General features: G+C 42.8%; 1 protein-coding gene across 2 annotated transcripts in view; it reads left to right on the forward strand.

Moving 5' to 3' along the window:
• Positions 1 to 16,405, forward strand: part of SLC39A10 (solute carrier family 39 member 10) — an 82,003-nt gene extending 65,598 nt beyond the window's left edge. For both annotated transcript variants that reach the window (XM_088451042.1, XM_088451043.1), the window contains exons 8-11: positions 554 to 910; positions 3,034 to 3,114; positions 7,535 to 7,725; positions 15,131 to 16,405. In XM_088451042.1, the coding sequence (XP_088307168.1) occupies positions 554 to 910; positions 3,034 to 3,114; positions 7,535 to 7,725; positions 15,131 to 15,289 (788 nt within the window). In that variant the 3' untranslated portion in view covers positions 15,290 to 16,405. The remainder of the gene's footprint in view (positions 1 to 553; positions 911 to 3,033; positions 3,115 to 7,534; positions 7,726 to 15,130) is intronic.
• The last annotated feature ends 6,020 nt before the right edge of the window (positions 16,406 to 22,425 follow it).

Raw genomic sequence — 22,425 nt, forward strand, 5'->3', positions numbered from 1 at the left:
ACCACCTTCTATTGCTCCATGGTCCAGTTCTGACGCTCACGTGCCTATTGTAGAAGCTTCTGGCGGGGGACTGCGTCAGCATAGCCTAAGCAGTCTGCCCTGGGTTTGCTACAGGACATTTATTATGATTATTCATATTCTGATGCATATAATAAGTGGATTGTTATTAGTAAATAGACATTACTTTCTACACTGTTTTATAGATTTACATTTTTTTTTTAAATAGTTTGTAGTGCAAAGAACAATTGAAGGATTACTTGAAGCTACCATTTCCTAAACATAACTATTATTTGTTAGACAGTACACAATTGCTTCAATCCAAACCCTGTTGCATAATTTAATCAAAACTAGTTGTAGTAAATCTGCTTTTTTTACCAATCCTATGGTACAGACCCGATTTATGAGGCTGTCCATTGGTTACTGTAGTCTACTACATCACCACACATGGGTGGTTGCCATCTGGTACTTGTGCTTTATCTGGTTTAATATTGAAGTATTATTGCACCTCATCATGTCATGTGTTAGACCAAACTTTGCTTTATTTTTAATATAGGGACGGAAGATCCAGCTGCAACCGAAGGCCAACAACTAAATGAAACAGAAATGACATACATTGATAGTATCCATCAGTCCCCAATGAAAGTATTTGTTCCAGTTGACAATGTCCTTGCACATAGTAACAAAGACAGCTCCTACGATGATGATCACAGTGTGGACGATGGACAGTTTGAAAATAATTATAATACAAAGACAGAAAAGCCAAAGAATTACAAACAACACAAACACTCCCACCATTCCCATGGCCACTGCCACTCCGGGAAAGACTTGAAGGATACGGGCATTTCCAGTATAGCCTGGATGGTAATCATGGGAGATGGTATGCATAATTTCAGTGATGGGTTAGCAATAGGTAAGCAAGGTATTTTCAATGTTGTTCTTTGTGTTGATGTGTAGGCCACTTGTCATATCATTAACTGAACTGGCAGGATGTAAGTAAAGATCATTATTAATATTGCTACTCTTGCAATTATTTTGCAAAACAAACTACAGATGTGTCCTTATACATCAAAAAGCCCCTCTCAGTTCTTCGGGTCCTGTGAGACTCTGCTAACGCCAGGTGTCTTTTTTTTTTTCCACAGAAATGCGTCTTAAGGGACAATGTGATGCGACTAGGACGTACGAGCAAACACTGCTGATTAATTTGATATGCAACACTTGTATATGTGTGTGTGCCTGAGTCTCTGAATGTGTATACGAAGTGCTACAATGTAATGGCCACCGCTTTTTTTCATTCCAAGTTCGGTTGTGGTTCATATACAGACTGTCGCACACAGATATACAATTATCACATATCAAATCAACCAGCACAGCCTGCTGGTGCGTCCTAGTCGCATCAGACAATAGCTGAGTAGCACGGGACCTGGCGGCTCACTCACACCAGGCAAGTAGCGGTATGCGGCGTATTGAGGCTAGATGTATGAGGACTCATCTGTATATTGTATACGGATGCTGCTATCAACTTCATCATTGGGATCATGTTTCTCAGATTAACCAGTCCACTGAAGTTAGTGACAAATAATGTAGTTTTCACAACACATTTATTTTTATAGTGTCTAGTTTTCTCCAGGAGTTATGCAGGATAGTCTCCAAAGTAGATGTACACATTTGCTATAGTGTACGTGATGTGTGTAAGGCTTGATCAACTGTGCGCGTATAGATAATGTTTACAATTTCTAATGCTGTAAACATAACAACCCATTCAGTTTGCTTTGAATACTTGTGTGAAGGCTATGAAACTGTGTGAATAACTGCTCTTACGTGGTCCTGTGGCAATCAAGTTTCAAGATGTTTTAATACGTACACATGTGTCCTTGCTATGAAGTGCGATATGGCTGGTGTGAGTGAGCCGACAGGTCCCGTGCAACTCTGCGCCGGGCATCTTTTTATTTTTGCCGAAAATGCGTCTTAAGTTGTCATGCGACTAGGATGCACCAGGAGTCTGTGCTGATTAATTTATGTGTGCGCCTGAGCCTGTAAACAGAACTTGGAATGAAAAAAGCTGCAGCTGCTACATTGTAGCACTTCGTATATAGATTCAGAGACTCAGTCACACACAGATATATCGCATGTCAAAGTAATTAGCAGGACTACTCGCATCGCATTGCAACCTAGACGCATTTTTTGTCAAAACAGACGCCCAGCACCAGCAGAGTCTTGCGGACCAGGCGCGTATAGAGGGTCTGTTTGGCACGACTGCAGAAAAGACAAGTGAGGACACATCTGTAAGTGATGTTAATATATGTAAAATTCCTGTAAATTAAATTACATAAACAGCGTGCTCTGATGTCATTGCTACAGTTTTCCTCAGGGAAACTTGTGTACAATGAATTTCATGTATGTACACAAACTTTGTTTGAGTTACAAAATTATTGAAAATATTGTATAAAATGACCTGCAGGCTGTGTGTATAAGGTGTATATAGAACATAAAAGCATTATGTGCTTAGATTTGGGTCCCTTTCCCAAGATATTTGATTATATTATGCAAATATTCCAAAATACGGAATATTCCAATATCCAAAATACCCCTGGTCCCAAACATTTTGGATATGGGAGACTCAACCTGTATTATAATGAATTATACATCAGTATGTTGTAAATTGCTATAAATATGAGAAGTCCCCTCAGTTTTTTGTGATTATGTTACAAACAAGAAAGAAACACACATTTTCTACCTTCCCCCTTACACTTTTATATAATCACAGACCTCGTATATAATTCGTCTCACCATAGAGACTTCAATATCCCATATACAATATAAATGAACTATACCTCTGCTGGTTTTCTAATATATTTGTATTGTAGCTCTACAGATTTATTAAACACTACTTCATAGCTTCAGCAAAAGCAAAATTCATCTCCTGATGAAAGTAGCTTGGATTGCCAAGCACACAAACATTATGATGATAGGGGTATGTGTGAGCTCTGTGGAACACACACGTTCTGATTGCATACACATCTTGTTTCATTGCAGGTGCTGCTTTCAGTGGCGGCCTGACGAGTGGAATTAGCACATCAGTAGCAGTATTCTGCCATGAGCTACCCCATGAATTAGGTAAGTCATCAGTCTTGTTACATTTATGAAAAGTTGTTTTCCTTTGAAAAAAAAAAATTAAAGCTATGTTTGTTCATTATCAGTAATTATTTATGCAGTACCTACACATATTGTAGGTTGCTGATTTGGAAGACTTAATTTTTAGAAAATAGTCTTTGTTTCTTGTTTTTCTGCAAGCAACTATGGCAACCTACTCTCAAAATGGCCAAAAAGTGTATTCATTGAAGTGCCAAATGTCATAGGATAGCAGTATGTAAAGGTAATGGTAGGTGGCATCACCGTATTGTGATATCTTGGAAATGCCCCAACCTGTATCTGTTGTAACCTGACATCTCTTCAGTCAGTTTGAACACCAGCTAGGCTGCTCATGGCAAGGCGACGTGAATTATCGGAGTTTGAACGGGGCATGATAGTGAGTGCCCGATGGATGGGACATTCCATTTCCCAAGTTGCACAGACCGGGAATACTCATGGAAAGCATTACTACCCACCATGGAAAGCGCAGTGGCCGACCACGGGTGCTTAATGATCGCGACTAGCGGCATCTGGCCAGAATAGTCTGTGGTAACAGGCAAGCGGTACTGGCTCAAATCACATGCAAATTCAATGCAGGACGTACCAGGTGCATATTCACCAGGTTATTGCAGCATTCTTAGATTCCATGGGATATGGGAGCAGGAGACCCACCAGAGTGCCTCTGTTTACACTAAGGGGTACATTTACTAAAATTGGAGTTCTATTAAGAAGTGATGTTGCCCATAGCAACCAATCAGATTCCAGGTATTATCTTATCGAAGGTGCTAGATAAATGAGAAGTACAATCTGATTCGTTGCTATGGGCAACATCACTTCTTAAATAGAACTCCCATCTTAGTAAATTTACCCCTAAGACATCAGACACAGCGCCTCACCTGGGCTTGTGATGTAGCTAATTGGACCCTGGAGGACTGGCAACATGTGGCCTGGTCCGATGATGGTTCCAGTTGTTTTGGGCTGATGGAAGGGTTCGGGTCTGGTGCAGTCCCCATGAGGCCGCAGACTCAGTTGTCAACAAGGCACTGTGCAAGTTGGTGATGGTTCCATAATGGTGTGAGATGGGTTGGGTCTTCTGGTCCGCCTGAACATGTAATTTACCGGTAACCACTACATTGCATTGCTTTATGGCTGTTTGCAGTCCTTCATAGACCTCATGTACCCCCACAACGATGGAATATTCCAGCAGGATAACACACCATGTCATTTGTCTCAAGTTGTCCAGAATTGGTTTGAGGAGCATTCTGGAGAGTTCCCTTGAATGGTGAGGCCACTACGTTTGCCTAACATGAACCCGATCAAGCATTTATGGAATATGGTGGAGGGTCCATTCACACCCAAGATCCTCCAGATGGCATGGGTCAACATCTCTCCAGTGGTTTTCCGTCCACTTGTGGAATCGATGCCATGCCGAGTTGCTGTACATCGCCGATCTAGAGGGGGTCCTACATGATACTAGGCATCTAGTATCTATGCCTATGTTTCTATTGAGGATCAAATAGGGTTGAGGTAAAAAATTTAAAAAAAGGACACTAAGATAGATCAAGTAGTTCTTATCTGCCGTCAAATTCTATGTACACACACACATACTTATAAAATAGTGTTGGTATATTGTGACAGATCCCACCAACATGATTGGACACACTAGATTGCATGACCGTGCATTATTTCCCAACGACCACACACCTCAGGCCTGATCTACTTTCCACTGTCATAAAAATCCTCATCACAAAGACACAGCTGTATCACTCCATAAGTTTAACAATAACATATATCAGGGAGACACTGCTCACAGAAAAGTAATCACTGCCTCACAAAAATACACATTTCTGATAGAAAGAAATCAACATATGCCAAAATTACTTCATAACTTGGACCTGACACAATCCTCACCAAAGATTGACTGGTACAAGTTTTTGATCTATTCAAAAACTTTGATCAGGATTTACCTGAGCAGCCACATCAGAATCCAGCACAGCGAACGGAGGGCCTGATTCAGAGCCGGACGCTATTTGCGCTCGCTCGTTCAGAAAAAGGGGCCGGCTATTTAAATTGAGCGCTCGCTCTTTGCGGTCTGTTGACGCCTCTGTCTGAGCGAGCGAACAAAACATGCGCTCGCTATTTTGTAAAAACGCCCCTTGGCCGCTCGCATCCTACGTCATCTCCGCTATTTATTAGATTAATCGAGTACATCGAAAGGCGTCTGAACTGCTCGTTATTCTTGTGGTTGGATTTTCCTACCGCAATCATGCAAACAGTTCAGGCTAAGAAACAACTAAGTGACGTGGTCGATGACGCTGCTTTGTTAATTATGCACACCCTTAAAACGCCCGTTTTAACCGTTTGGCACGCCTGCGTTCGGATCTCCACTCCCCGTTTTCAAGCACCTTCCCCTGTTACCACCCACAAACGCCTCATCCTGTCACTCAAATTAGCAGGCACTCGCTATTTTGCGAGCGCTCGATTTCCGACCGCAATGACTGGTTGGCGCATGCGCATTACGACCCATACGCATGCGCAGTTGTGCGAACATCGCTCGGAGCGAACGAGCGGCCGCTTACGAGCGGCTCTGAATCAGGCCCGGAGTCCCTGAAGAAGCATTTAGTACTTCTTGCCAGTACAATTCACTGTTCAACACGTTTTCTTTCCAAATTTCTCCACTCATTAAGTGATTAGTAGTCATTAATGTTCAAATGTTTAATCAGCCTATTCTGAATGTTCAACTATTTTATTCACTTACACTGTTATCCAGTTAAATGTTTATTCATTAAAAATAATTAAAATTAAACAGCCTATTCTGAGCTATTTTTTATCTCCTATTCTGAATCCATTTTACCCTACATGATCTCCATGTAGAATTATTTTGTCACAACAGGGACCATTTTATAAGGTAGACATACCACTCTTTCAGGGACCTGCAGCCGGGGTAGGCATACTGAGATTTGTATTATTCAAATCCTTTTTATATCAAAGAAGATATTTACAACTTATGAACATCTTTGTTTATTGTAATCGTTTTTATAGTTACCACTCCCCAGCTTTGTGGATCTCCCTGGGGCTGCAAGGAGATGAGAGATGAGTCAGCAACTGCTCGGTCTCGCTTTTGTATAGTTGGACACTGCTTACAAAGCTGGGGGTGGGGCAAAACCATGGGCAGTAAGCTGCACATAAAAATGTAATAGAGTCATGTCTCTTAAGTATGTGGGATGTGCCTTGAGCACTGATAGACACCTTGGATGTGTCAAGTGACCAAGAAGGGCACTACAGTGTTTGGAGATTTCCGTCTGCCTCAGCAAGAGAAGACACAGTGATGCAAGTAGGAGAATCAATGGCCACTGAAGCTTAGTGTAGCGAGGGGAGAGTTACAGTGAGCAGGGGGAGGAGACAGGCTCCCAGCACTCAGACCCATCTCCATGTGTGCTTCCACAGCCATTGACCTCACCACACGTCACTGCACTCTTGGGTGTGTAGTCGTGCTCTGATATACTCACGCCTTGGCGTTTTATTTGAACCAAAGATGTGTCTGGGTGTCAGTATGGGGAAATAGAGCGCTTTTAATGCTCTCCCCCTTTCCTGGCTTTGAAAAATTACCTCATCGCTTTTCTGATGAGTACAAGCTCCAAGCAATATCATCTATGGTGGAGGGGGAGAACTTTTTAGGTAATCTCCTCTTCCCCGTTTGAACCCTTGCAGTGCTTTGGACAAGTACCACTTATCCTTGGAAGGAAAGGAGTATTCCCTCTTAGATCTGTCACTGACCTGCTCCTTACATCCTCCCTGACATCTACCTCTTGCTGTCCCCTACAATTTTTCTCCCATACTACAACCCATCCCGACCGTGTCTGTTTTCTCTACCCTAGCCCTCAAAGGCATCTGCACAAGAATTTGAAATGAGCAAACAAAGCTGAAATACTGTTCAAGACAGCAAGCGTATTTATAGAATATGTGCTTATTGGACATTGGGCAGGCGCTTAATTGACATCTGGTTGATGGTGGTGACACACAGACATTGTTACAGAAGCCTGTGCATTCTCTAGTGTCTGAGAGGGCCTGAAATACAGAAAACCTGAGTATTGTGCAGATTTGCACCACTGAGCTCCCAAACTAATGTGGCTGATATGAATAGTGGTTTATGCACACTAGTTGGTCTACATAATCACTTGTCCGTTATGTTCCACACACTAATGAAATCATGTTGCTGTGCCGTTTGGCTATTTATTTTTTTCAAAATTCAAATATAATACAGTGTTTGTGGATTCTGTATTTCTGATTTTTGGTTTTTCTGTTTGGTCCTCTTTGAAGTGCATCATGTAATCATTATTTTTAAACATATGTTCTATTTAAAACTAAATTTCTTATACACTGTTTTTTTATTATGATTAAACAGGAGATTTTGCAGTACTTCTAAAGGCTGGGATGACCGTAAATCAGGCAATTGTGTACAATCTTCTGTCTGCAATGATGGCCTATATAGGCATGGTGATAGGAACAGCAGTTGGACAATATGCCATTAATATTACATTGTGGATTTTTGCCATAACAGCTGGCATGTTTCTATACGTGGCACTTGTTGACATGGTAAGGAATACTAACATTAAATTATAAATAACCGTAAGATACCTTTGCACTGGGTTATGTGTATATACACCCATCAGCCATAACGCTACAGCCACTGACCGGAGAAGTGAATAACATTGATTAACTCTTTTACAATGGCACCTATCAAGGGGTAGGCTTTATTAGGCAAAAGGTGAACAGTCACTTCTTGAAGTTGATGTGTTGGAATCAGGAAAAAATGGGCAAGTGTAAAGATCTGACAAGGGACAAATTGTGATGGCTAGACTTTGATTAGCATGGTCAGTGACTGTCTTGTCCTATTCCAAAGTAGAGCTAATGCTGGCTATGATAGAGAGATGTCTGAACACAGTGCATCGCAGCTTGCTGCAAAGCCGCAGACTGGTCAGTGTCCATGCTGACCCCTGTCCACTGCTGAAATGGGCACGTGAGCATCAGAACTGGACCAGGGAACAATGAAAGATGGTGGCCTGGCCCAATTAATCACGTTTTTTTTTATTTATTTATTTTTTTTATAATTTTTTTTAAATCATGTGGACGGCTGGGTGCGAGTGCATGGTTTACATGGGGAAGTGATGGCACCAGGATACACTATGGGAAGAAAGCGAATTGGTGGAGGCAGTGGGTAATGTTCTGCTGGGAAACCTTGAGTCCTGGCAATGTGGATGTTACGTTTATACATATCGCCTACCTAAACATTGTTGCAGACCAAGTACACCCATTCATGCCAACGTTATTCCCTGATGGCATTGGCCTCTCTCAGCAGGATAATGCGCCCTGTCACAATATATAAATATTGTTCAGGAATGGTTTGAGGAATATGACAGAGCTCAAGGCATTGACTTGGCCTCCAAATTCCCCAGATCGCAATCCGATCGAGAATCTGTGGGATCCGCTGGAAAAACAAGTCCAAGTCATGGAGCCCCACCTCGCAACTTACAGGGCTTAGAGTATAGCTGCTAACATCTGCGTGCTAGATACCACAGGATACCTTCAGAGGTCTTGTGGAGTCCATGCCTCGATGGGTCCGAGGTGTTTGGCAGCATGAAGGGACCTACACAATATTAAGCAGGTGGTTTTCATGTTATGGCTGATAGGTGTGTTGTATTCCAATTTGTTTTTCATTCTCCTTGGGGTTACAGAACAACAAAAATGGGAGAGATAATACAAGGGTACCCTAGCAAACAAAGCCTGGCCATTAGGGCGGGTTGAAAAAAAAAAACATTTTGGCATCGATTTGTGAGGGTTGAAAAAAAATTGTGGAATCACTGGAGAAGATGTTTGCCGTTTTGTTTATCAAAATCGGATAATACCTGTCAGCCAACCATATTTTGTATTTACGCCCTATAGGCATGCCCGCAGAACATCACCACAAAGCGCTTTGGCAGTGCAGATAGAGGTATACTGTGGTGTTGTTGTCCAGCCTGTCTCCAGCAGCGGTCACTGAGTGGGATGGAAGGCTTGCCAGTTGCCTTCTGCTTCCCAGCTCATGATGCTGTGGCTGTGCTAGTAGAAGCTGCAGCAGGGAGAGGGGCATGCTGTGCTCTGATTGGCTCACTGATACAGTGATAACCAATCAGAGCTAGCAATGTGACTGGTTGCCTAGCAGCAGCCTAGAGAGGGGAGCTGTCACTGAGGCTGACCGATTCCCAGAGACAGCCTCCAACGAGTACAAGATGCCACTGATGCAAACGCATAACAGAGACCCTACTACTGCATTTTACATGATACAGCTATGTTGAGCGCACTTACTATATGACCCTATACGTTGAACAGGGCGTGTATTACAAGTCAAAACTATTGTATTCTGCTACTTAGCAACAAACACTACGAAAAAAAAGCGCTGCCAGAGTGCTTTGCAGTGATGTTCTGCAGGCATGCCTATAGGGTGTAAATATGAAATCTTTAGGCGCCGGTTGGCCGACTAAGTTATCCGATTTTTAAAAACCAGACTGCAATCATCTTGTGTGGTTTCACAAAATTTTTTCGGCCCTTGCAAAAGATGCAGAAAAATTTTCCTTTTTGACCCACTTTTCACCCCACCCTACTAGCCATGGAAGAGGTGCTCTCTCTATCAGACATGAAATGGGCATTACTGTACATAAATGGAGGTCTGGGATGATTCTGGAGGAAGGGGGAACATTACAATGTTAGGTTTGTCCATAGTGGATTAGTATGTGGGTGAACAGACAGGTATGTTAGTAGATGACACGACTATATATGTCTCAAAACTTCTGATGGTGGGAAGACTCTTAAGTTATGTGAACTGTATGGAATGAGGAGTAAACTAATAGTTATTGTGAATAACAACTCGATCCCATACGTTTTCAAATGTACTTTTGTTTTGGCTTTTTTTGCAATATTTTGCCCCTTCACATAGTTACCATCCCCCTTGATGACTTTGTACAGATGTGTCTTAATACATCTAGCCGCCTTGTGCGTTAAACAGCCCTTTTAGTCGCGCCATGCAGGTGTGTGACTTGGTAGTACTGAGCGTCTTTACGTGCGGCTTTTTATCATCAAATGCATCTTATTCGCACAGTGATGCGACTAGGACGCACAAGCGGCTTCTGCTGATTCAAATGATATGCAGCATGCCTATGTTCTGTGTGCAACTGCTGGTGTATCTGCATACGAAATGCCACTGACACTGTAACGTAGTATTTTGCATACAGATGCAGCCGCACAGAAAACAGGCATGCTGCATATCATTTTAATCAGCAGAAACCACTTGTGCACCCTATTCACATCACTGTGCGAATAAGATGTATGCAAAGGTGAAAAGTCTATCTGGTCAGTTAGTGGATCATTTAGAGGAGGCGTATGAAAATTCCAGGTAGGTGGTACCAGCCTGAAAAACGTTTGCTACCCCTCCACAGGTGGATTCTCATGTCACACGCTTAGTGAGGAGTGCTACATTGCCCATGTCCTCCTTAAAGGATGCTATGGGATTGCAAGGTGGAAATATGCCTGAAATCCATTTATTACCTTGCGGGGGGGGGGGGGGGTGTCCAGTCCGGCAATGGCCGTCTGCTGGGTTCCAGAGCCATGGAGCATTGGGCTGATAGCTTGGAGATGTCTCTAGACGCTGACTCGTCACCTGAGCAGGTGGAGTTAGTGAGTAACCTCAGAGATTCTGCTACATACATTAATGAGGCAGCCTTGGATATGGGGCTCCTCACTTGAAGAATCTCATCAGCAGCAGTGGCTGCGCCCCGCACCCTCTGGTTGCGTTCTTGGAAAGCAGATTCAGATTCCAAAAAGCGATTGGAATGCTTGCCCTTTAATGGACAGATCCTGTTTGGCCCTGATCTGGACAAAATTGTGGCCACTCTGGCAGTAGCCAAGTCTGCGTGTCTGCCATCGGCGACAGTCCCATCAGGGTCTGGTACTTCGTCCTTTCGGCCCTATAGGGCCCAGGGTAAGTTCAAAGTGCAGTCCTTTCCTAGACAGGCAGGGGCCAAGACATCTGCCAAGCCAAAGAAGCAGGCTTGGAGTACAAGACGTCCAACTCCGAAGTCGGACGATAAGCCCTCAGCCTAACAAGATTGGCCTCCCCTTGGGGGACCCCAAAGTGGGAGGCCGGCTTCTTCAGTTCGCACAGTGCTGGTGTCTCACAACCGTAGACACTTGGGTAAGAGAAGTGGTCTCTCAGGGGTACGCCCTCTCCTTTCCAGCGGAGGCCTCCCAGCCAGTTTTTCACCAAGGGCCTTCAGTCAGACCAAGACAAGGCCCGGGAATTCCGGAAGGTGATCCACTCTATGCTTCAGGCTGGAGTTAGTGCCGGTCCCGTTGTCCCAGAGATGGTCGGGGTATTACTCCAATCTTTTTCTGGTACAGAAACCCAATGGGTCTTACAGGCCCATCCTCAACCTAAAATCACTCAACAAATTCTTGAGGATTCCTCGGTTCAAGATGGAGACCCTGCGTTCCATCATTTTGGCGATGGAGCTGGAGGATTTTATGGTGTCGCTAGATATTCAGGATGCTTACCTGCATATTCCCATTGTCTCAGCACACCAGCGTTTCCTCAGGTTTAAAGTAGGAGACTAACACTTCCAATTTCAGGCACTGCCTTTTTGGTCTGGCCACAGCGCCTCGAGTGTTTACCAAAGTCATGGCAGCCCACCTGCAGATGCAGGGGGTCCGCTTGTTGCCCGATCTCAGTGTTGGCTAACCTTGACACTCCAGCTGTTATGGAACTTCATAACCCAGCATGCACTGCTACAGTTTTGCTATTAGGGCATGCTAAAACTGTGGCAGGGCATGCTGGGATATATAGTTCCACAACAGCTGGGGTGTCAAGGTTAGCCAACACTGCCCTATCTGGACGACCTTCTGCTGTTGGCATGGTCTTCAGAGATCCTTCAGCGCCATTTGCAATTGACAGTCTCTGTGTTGCAGGCTCACGGCTGGCTGATAAACTGGAAGAAGTCAACCCTGGTCCCAACATCAGGGGATCTTTGTGATGGAGGAAAAGATCTCTGCATTACAAGCAAAAGTACGCAGTTGCCTGCAGAGTCGCTGGGTGTCTATTCACTCGGCGATGAGGTTACTGGGTTCCATGGTGTCGATGTTCGACATGGTGGCGTTTGCCCAGTTTCACTCCAAACCTCTGCAGAAGCTGATCCTCTCTATTTGGAATGGGTTGCCCCACCGGATAAAGACACAGACAATGGTGCGGTCACCGGAGGTATGTCTGTCGTTAGCCTGGTGGCTGCAGACTACTCACTTGAACAGGGGGTGCCCCTTTTGGATTGCGGACAGGGTCCTTCTGACAACGGACACCAGTCTTCGAGGTTGGGGAGCAGTGTCGGGTCCACACTTCTTCCAGGGAAGGTGAACGCCAGCAGAATCTGCGCTTCCAATCAACATCTTGGAACTAAGGGCAGTATTCAAAGCTCTCCAACAAGCTAGACATGTCCTCCACGGAAAGCACGTGCAGGTGCAGTCGGACAATGCCACCATGGTGGCTTACATAAACCGCCAATGAGGAACCCGCAGTCAGGCGGCCCTGACAGAGGTGGCCCGCATTCTAGCGTGGGCGGAAGGCAATCTCCCTGCCATCTCGGCAGTATTCATACCAGGAGTCCTCAACTGGGAAGCAGACTTTCTCAGCCGTCAAGACGTGCATCCAGGAGATTGGTCTTTTCACCAGGAGGTGTTTTCAGCTACTGGTGAACAAGTGGGGCCTTCCAGAGATAGACCTCATGGCCTCCCGACACAACAACAAGCTTCCTGTGTACGGGTCAAGAACAAGTGACACAGAGGCACTTCTGGTAGACGCTCTGTCGGTCCGGTGGACCTTCCAGTTTGCGTACCTCTTCCCTCCGTTCTCCCTTCTTCCTCGAGTGATCCGCAAATTCAAGCAAGAAGGCGGCACGCTCCTGCTGATGGCTCCAGCGTGGCCCAGACGGCACTGGTACTCAGATCTCAGGAGCCTATCCATAGACGCTCTGATGCAGTTGCCTCTACGTCCTGTTGTCTCAAGGTCCTTGCCATCACCCAGACCTGGGCCGTCTGTCTTTGACGGCGTGGCTGCTGAGACTACCCTCTTGAGGTCCAGGAATTTTTCCAGCTCTGTTAACACCATGCTCAGAGCTCGGAAGCCGGCTTCTGCAAGAATTTACCACAGAGTGTGGCATACTTTCTTTGAATGGTGTCGACCAAGAGGCTATGATCCTCTGGTTTTTAGGATATCCAGGATTTTGGCTTTCCTACAAGCAGGCTTAGATCACGGTCTTCGCCTTGCTTCACTGAAGGTGCAGGTTTCCGCCCTTTCAGTGTGGTTTCAGCGTAGGATTGATATACTTCCTGATGTCCACACTTTTATGCAAGGTGTACTTCGCATACAGCTTCCCTTTGTTCCACCTGTGGCTCCTTGTGACTTGGCTGTGGTCCTTAAAGGATACTGCTTTGGGACATCCCCAAGGTATCCCGTGGATACCCTATGGACCCTAATGTAGAAAATAGATAACAAGGGTAAGTTCTTACCATATCTCTTTATTTCTACGAAGTCCATATGGTTCCACAGGACTCCCGTCCTGTCGCACCTGTACTGCAGATGTGTTTTGATCTGGTCACCGGTTTTTCTGTCTCCTTCTGGTGAGATTCTTGTGTGTTCCAGACTTTCTTCTCTCTTTGTTCTCCTCCTCCGGCCTATGGCTTGTTACGAAACTGAGATACCTTGGCTCAGGGGCGGGGTATAGGAGAGGGACCCCAGTGCATCCTGGGAGGATGAAAATTTAACTCTGTGGTGTCCGATGCCTGACGTCATCACCAATACCCCAAGGTATCCTGTGGAACACTATGGACTTCGTAGAAATATAGATAACAAGGGTAAGTTCTTACCATATCTCTTATTATAATCTTACCTTTCCTTGTGCTGTGTGTTATTTTAATTATCTGTAGAGAGCAACTAAAAAATTACAAATTTATTGCCATTCTTTCTAGAGTAGAGTATGTATTTTAGGGGTACATAATAAAGCTGGGTTAGTAGTGACATGGAAAAAAAGAAAAATTGTGGATATATATATTTATTTGAATACGATATATCCCACAGACTTCAATTATGGTGTTGGAAGGTTTTAGTTAGAGATGTGCGGTTTGGATTTACTCGGATATGTTCAGGTCTCAAAAACGGCATCATATTGGCTATCCGGCTGTCACGTGTTTTGGATAGCCAATAAGAGAAATCCGAACTTGCGATAAGAACCGAATAAAACCGAACCCGCACATCTCTAGTTTAGTGTTCATTTCCGCAGCATAGACTCTGTTGTGTTGATTTACTGTAAGGTTTGAGATATGAAACAAACTATTCAAGGCAGCATTTTCAGGAACAAACACTTTTATGGCACTTTTTACATTGGCAGTCTCTTTCCTGTGCATCATTTTCATAGACCTTTTAGTAGGATTATATAAGATAGGTATATATTTGTTTTGCTTAGATGCAGTGAGAGCTGGAGGGAGTCCCCAAACTTCCCTCTCCTCACAGCTCTCACTGGCTGCCTAACTTGAGGACACATACTTTATGCTATAAAATATTATAGCACATATCTTGTTTTTAAAACATTACACCTCACTGTATAAAAATGTATTGGTGTGGTTGGAAACCTGAAATGGTGCTTTATCTATATTAAATATTGGATTCAGTTAACCTTTTGCAAAGTAATTTTCATTCCACCTGCCCAAATTTTAGTGGCCATGTATGTTCTGCCTTCTTCAGCTGCTTCATACTGAATCTGTATCCTCTGATGACATTAGTACACTCTACTAAATGTATTCCTCAGCTACAAAATACTTTATAGATAAACTCCAATTAAATGTAAGGATTTCTGCGTTATAAAAATCTACAAAAAAACATTTTTTTTTTTAACTAACATTATTTTCAATCTGATTCTATTCCCAGCTTCCAGAAATGCTGCATGGAGACGGTGATAATGAAGAACATGGACATTGTCCAGTGGGGCACTTCATCTTGCAGAATTTAGGACTTCTACTTGGTTTTGCTATAATGCTGGTCATTGCTCTGTATGAAGATAAAATAGTCTTCGACATCCATTTTTGATTTTTAATGGTACTCTATGTGGTTCCGTTGTAAAGTATGTATTTGTCTGTTAGCTTTGTGTGTTGGAAACCTGCATACAACATATGCTTGCATCATTTATAAGTAACTGAAATCCAAATTATAATGGTGATGTATTTTGCCACCCCACAAAACTTCATGGAAAAGTAATCACTGTGATATGTGTTATCTGGCAGCACTTGTGAGACCTGAAATAACTGCTTATTTTATTGCATATTTCAAGCTTTGAGAAATGTTACATTATGTACACATAACTTCCATGCATTCTGGGCAAGTCAAAAAATCACTGGTCCTTATTGGGGTGTCTGTGTCATTTAATAAATGCGATCGCATTTACGTATGGGAGTTAACATGAAATTTTTGATTGTTATAGAAAAATAAATTACATCTACAGAGAATTTACTTGGGTGCTACGGATACATGAGACTGAACCTTAGCAGGGATATTGGTTTAAAATGGGATGGTTGCTGGAAAAGACTTACTTGGCAGAGCACACAGATGATTTTGTTTTTTACTTTAGGTACTTGTTAATGAATATTGCAAACTAGAAACACTTCTCGCTACATTTTTCTTTTGCTTTCAAAGGGGCTAGTTAATTTTTTATTTTATTTTTGTGGATGTGCTGAAGATAAATAAAAGTAAAAATGGTTAGTATAAAGGTGTATAACTCATCTCTGATGCATAGCTACCCCAATAATAATCAGCCATTGTTTTCACCTGGGCTGTGCTTCGGTTTGTGTACGCTTGGGGGAGGGGATATACTGAGCAGCGATTATAAATATTAACAATTTTTATGTAAACTTTGTCATGGATTTAAAGCTTCTATTTTTTTTAAAGGTAAACTTAGGCTAGTTTTGCTTTTTAAGAAAATGCATAAATTCTAATTTCTCAACTCTGAAAATATAACATTTTGAGCAATCACTGTTCATTCCATTTCCCCTTTGGTCTGCAGGGAACAGCCCTGTGCATCCTAACTACTGATCCTTGTTACTAGAGTGTCTGCTTGTAGGAAACTGTCATAAGCCTGCTGTATGTGTATTATTTTCTGTTATTTTAAAGAATTTGCCACAATTTTTATTTTATTTTATTTTTTTTGGGGGGGGGGGGGGGGGGTTGGTTAGATTTGTATTTGGGAAATAAAGCATATAACCAATTGTGTTACATTCTCTGCAATGTTTTTTTTTGGTGTACAATAATGCAAAATGAAAGCTGTATTCCGCAATAGTTGTTAGTGCTTACTGCTCATCTGCACACACGAATAGTCACCCTGCACAGAGATACGCCTAGTAATCAATGCTGTGGCATGGTGATTGTGCTTATAGCAGACTTGTAGTGTTACCTTGCTTGTCTGTAATACCAATATGCTGCCCCCGAGCAGTGAGAGCTGTTTCGCAATATGTGTAGACCTACATCATCCATATGAGTTCAATGAATATTTGTTACAACATGCTATAGGACAAGGGCAACAGTCACTAATACCCCTTTCAGACATACAACCCAGGAAATTTCCTGCTCAGACCCTGGAATTTCTCCTGTGCAAATTCCCGGGTATTTGGTTGAGACCCCCCTTTCACACTACAGCGTCTATCCGGGAAATTCCCAAGTAGACCCCTTTCAAACATAAGCCGCGTTTTTCTGCTTAAATGCCTCTCCACTGCCGTCTGCTCTTCCTAGCCTATCCCCTCTCTGGTTGCCGCTGATGATGTCATCAAAGTGCTGCTGGCAGTTGGCCAATCAAAAATGCAGCATTTAAAAAAAAAATTGTATTTGTTTTATTTCTTTTATTGCCCTGGTGGTCCAGAAGGAGTGCGGGTGGCCCGCTATAGCTGAGACCAGTCAGTGGTCTCCAGCACAGGCGGGTGTCCCCAGCGTCCGGCTGGGGTCCTGTGTCACTGACTTGATCTGACTTAAGTCCCGGGAAATCCCCTGGTCGATTGAAGGGTCGGTCACCCGGGAACGTGTTCCCAGGTAGGTACCTTTCAGACATATGTGGCAACCCGGGAATTTGGCCATGTCTGAAAGGAGTATAAATGTTCGCACATCATCTTTTACAGTTTGGATGCTATCAGAACTAGATATTAAACAGTATTAAAATGAAAAACTTTTATTTAAAACCGGTTGACAACATTCTTTTTTGCCCCTTGTTTTGCTATATCTAACAAAGCAAGTTTTGGATAGTGCAGAGATCCAACACTCTGCTGCCCAAACCATGATCTCTTGTCCTAATGGAACCATCATAGAACAATGCATAGTTCAATATTGAAACTAGAATACTTCCTACGGGAAGCAATCGGGAAGCCGACTGCCTATATACCGGCAGCCGGCTTCCCGACTGTCTTATCCCGGCAAGGGTGAAATGCCGGGCGCATTGTAGTGATGCCGGGCGCCGCGAGCGGACAGCCGCGGGGGGGGAGGGTTAGGTTTAGGGCTACCGGGGGGGACTTAGGGTTAGGCTAGGGGGAGGGAGGGTTAGGGTTAGGCACCCCCGGGGGGGACTTAGGGCTAGGCACCCCCCGGGGGACTTAGGTTTAGGCAGCTGGGAAGGGGGTGGTTAGGGTTAGGCACTTGGGGGGCAAGTTAGGGTTAGGCACCCCTAAGGAGGGTTAGGGGGGTTAGGTTAGTAAATACTTACCTATCCACGATCGGGATTTCCAGCGCTGTTGGCCTTCCGCTGTGTCGCACTCTGCTCCTGTCCTACTGTCCCCTGACTACCAGCTTGTGGCATCTCCCTCCCTCTCCACCACCACCCACAGAGCAGCAGAGAGCCAAATGTCAGACCAGCCATGCTGCAGTAATACTACAGGATAAGTGATATTAGGATGTGTAAGTACAGACTTGTACTTCCTATATATAGTGATTCTTTTTGTACATTACAAATATTATATATTAATCCAGATTGATTTGACCTATATATAGGATGTGCAGTGATTTGAATGGTTACAAGTAACCCATTTCCTATACTGGAGAAGAATTTCCAACATGACCCTATTTGTTTACTATATTTAGTCGTAGATAACAAATAGGTCTGGTGCTATAACCTACTTACATGATGGACTGCGCTTTCTGATATGATATAACTTATATTGGATTGTTTTCTGTATTGTACAGACTACGTTCCATGCTGACAGGGTTATTACTGACAGGGCAGGATGTGTTTTTAGACTGAAGGATAAAATGTGTCTTATTGTGTTTTTTCTTTACCATTACTAACACTTGTCTCAGAAACTGAACAAAATGTCTTTTCTACCAATGCTTTTTATGGATGTATTCTTTCTTTAAATTGTACATGTCTTCTATTAACAACGAACACATTTGACTTAAAACTGCACTACCACCAAGTAAACAAATTTACTGAGGGAACCACACCCCAGCCAGAGCCCTGGGCTTTTCCTGGAGTTCTGTATTACAGGCTTAATACAGTATAATCACAAATCAATTTAGTTAATAAGCTTGAAATCACAATCCCCAATCTCTTCACTGCTGTCCATGACTGGCCCTCCCAATTACACTTCCTCATTCCTAGCCAGGTTTGTAAGAGGAACAGAGCAGACCCCAGCAAGGGCCAGAAGCACCTTTTTTTATTTTTTTTTGTTTATTTAAACTGCACCACTACCTCGTAAAAAGAATAAACAACCAGATTAATATGCTATGTACAAAGGTCCTGGGTGAGTTTTGTTTTTATTTTTTTTTCAATAAAATGTTGACATCATCTTGATATGATGCACAGTATTTGCAAATATAATTCAGTATATCATTCCTAGCTGCTTTTATTTTAATTTTTTTCTACTGGTGCTATTTAACAAAAGGTATTTTTTATTATCACATGTACAACTTTAAATCAGTGCTGTGATTGCTCTAATACACAGGTTCTCAAACTCTGTCCTCAGGACCCTAAACAGTGCATGTTTTCCAGGTCTCCTCCCAGAATCACAAGTGAAATAATTTAGCTCCATCTGTGAATCTTTTAAAATGTGCCAGTGAATGATGAATACACCTTTGCACCTGCTGGGTAACCTGGAAAACATGAACTGTGGGGGGTCCTGAGGCCCGAGTTTGAGAACCACTGCTCTAATATATGGTCTAACGCAGAGGTTCTCAAACTCGGTCCTCAGGACCCCACACTGTTTTTGTTTTCCAGCAGGTGTATTCATTACTTACTGACACATTTTAAAAGTTCCACAGGTGAAGCTAATTATTTCACTTGTGATTCTGTGAGGAGACCTGGAAAACATGCATTGTTTTGGGGTCCTGAAGACCGAGTTGGAGAACATGTGATCTAACTAGGCTCTCACAACAGGAAACTTATTGGTTAATGCTTCAAATGGTGAATAATTGGGTTAAAGGCAGCTCCTCCTGTCCGATCCTTGTCAGTATCAGATCTAAGAAACAAACATAAAACAACAAGACAGGAAGGCGCTCATTATGTAGTAAGTACAACACCAATATCTGGCTAGTATAGGTGAATATAATATGTGTAAATGAGCTTATCTATTATTACCCCACTCCTAGACAATGGAATTCATAATACGCTCGTCCCATAGGGTGCCACATTTGCAAATGATCTCCAATTCTGGAATAAACCCCATCACCAAACACACAAAACGATCTCATAGTATAATATTATTATATTTAATATCTTGGACAATATGATTAACACTTACAATATAAAAACTTGGAAAATTGCATATCAACAATTCTGTGGAAGAAGACCATGGTAAGCCTGCTGCTAACTGTACCCAGGCGAGTACACGCTCCCAATGGTAGTGATTCTTCTGTGATGCGGGTGTCCAAAGGAATGTACAGGATCACCAATGCATTTCATTTCAAACACACTTTGAGTTGAATGATATCAGAAAAGCCCAATTAGATATTTTCAAGTACAGATATTGGTGTTGTATTTCTATACTCACATATAAATGTACTCACACTCATTGGTTTTGTGTGGGACCTGTGGTGTCAGTGACATACATATTGCTTATGATGACATCAGTGGTGTTATGCTTCTGCAAAGATTTTAATGTTTGGTATGCCTGAGAAAAAATGTTTTCTGTAAAATGAAATATAATAGAATGTTGCATTTAATCTAATGCAACTTGTGCCATTTCCATGGTATTACTGACCTTTTTGCATGTTTCCATTTGCTACTAGTGAGGAGACTCCTTATTGAAAACACATGGGGGCATATTCAGTTGTGTGCGAGAATAGTAAAAAAAACTCATACCTGCAAGGTTTTTCCTGCAGGTGCGGGTTTTTTGCTATTCTATTAGGTGCGTGGTTTTTTAAAAAACACTGGGAGGTTTTTTTTTCACGCACCTCCTGAGCAAGCATGATTTTTTCTGAAATCGATGATTTAAGGAAAAATCACCGGGACTTGCTCTGACACCCCCGCGGCACCCCCCCTGAGGACTAATTAAGCATTTGGAAGTATCCAATAAGCTTAATTAGTCCTTAATTACTCACCTGCTAAAGCGCTGTTTTCTGCATCATCTTCTGCATCCAGCGTCGGGAGACGACTCTTCTGCAGCAGGGTGAGTATGTCAGTGTGTGTGGTGTATGTAAGTGTGTCTGAGTGAGTGTGTGTGTGTGACCCCCGGAATGGGTGCTGGGAGAACTACATCTCCCAGCAGCCCTTGCTCCTCCCAGCAGCCCCCTCTCCAGTAAGAAGAGAGAGGGGAAGCCACTGGGAGCCGCGGAGACCCGGGCAGGTAAGTGACTTTTTATTAATTTTTTTAATTTACGAGGCACTGGGTTTTCATTGATGAAAACCCCGTGTCCACTGTTTTTATAATTGAATTTCCGCGGGTATCGGGAGCGCGCAAACCCGCAGGATTCCGAAATTGGGCGCAAGGTTTTAGACTCGCTAAACCTCGCACCCAATTGAATGTACCCCATGGAGTGTGACCACATTGCTACAAGGGTGTAGCTCATTCCTATTCTTGCAGACTACATAAGGGTGTGTGATCATTGCAGAAAACAGCAGGGTGGAAGGGGCCTTACGAGCGACACCTACAGTGTGAACAGGCACTAAGGCCCCCTCCTACTCACAGCATTTACTTGTTTATGCTAGTAGAAATGCATTTATCTTGTGTTTTCCTTAATGTGTAAAACGCCTAAACACAAATCAAATGACTCCTGAATCCGCTACATGCATTAAATTCAAAAAATGTAACAAATGTTCTGTAGAACATTTATATAGCTATAAATATAAATGTTGCTCTATCTATATATATATATATATATATATATATATATATGGTAGAAAGTGGTGGCAGCGGCTGCCACCACTTTCTACCCTGCAGTTTCTGTTATTTGCGGAGGGCACCTGGAATCACCAATTGAGGAGGAGTGCCAAGCTTTATGCTATTTTATATATATATATATCAATGGTGAAAAATGCTATTTAGTATAACCCTAGTAACAAGGATTTTTTGTGTCAGATGCGTGTTGCATGTATTTTCAAACAAGTGTAAAACATTTTTTTCTATAACATAACTTGACAACCATTTAATACTTCTGCATTTAGACATTATTGGTTTATTCATCATGAATGGGCAAACACAAGAAGCATAGCAAAGCTTACCTACGTTTATGTTAACATATAGTCCATTGTATTTCTTCCCCCAATGCCTCTTACGGGGCATGGTCAGATGAACGATTTTACCAACCATTTCAGACAGTATTAAATTTAATGAAATCAGCAATCACAACGATGTCAGCTATTGTTGCAGGAACACGCATCGTTCATCGTTGCAGGCCCACATGTCAGATTCTTTCAGATATGAATCGTTATCGTTCATATCTGACACAAATTAACCATTTGTATGCACTATTACTCATCATCACATATTATTGAGCTAATGAATTATATAGGGGTAATTAAATTGTTTTGTGGACAGCAATAATTAATGGGCGCCCAGTGTTGCAAGTAAATTGTCCTGGGTGCCCATTAATTATCACGGTCTTCATGCCCAAACCCTTCTAAAGTCCTGGTCATGCCCAAACTGCTGAGGGTGCGAGCAGAAATGCCTGCGCCAGTGGATATTGCGCCCAAACAGAGCAACAAATTAATTGCTCCGTCAGGTGCCCCCAAAAAATAGCAGCCTTAAAAACAATTGTAT

The sequence above is a fragment of the Taudactylus pleione genome, unplaced genomic scaffold (assembly GCF_031769625.1).
Source record: "Taudactylus pleione unplaced genomic scaffold, aTauple2 ptg000536l, whole genome shotgun sequence".
Lineage (NCBI taxonomy): Eukaryota > Metazoa > Chordata > Amphibia > Anura > Myobatrachidae > Taudactylus > Taudactylus pleione.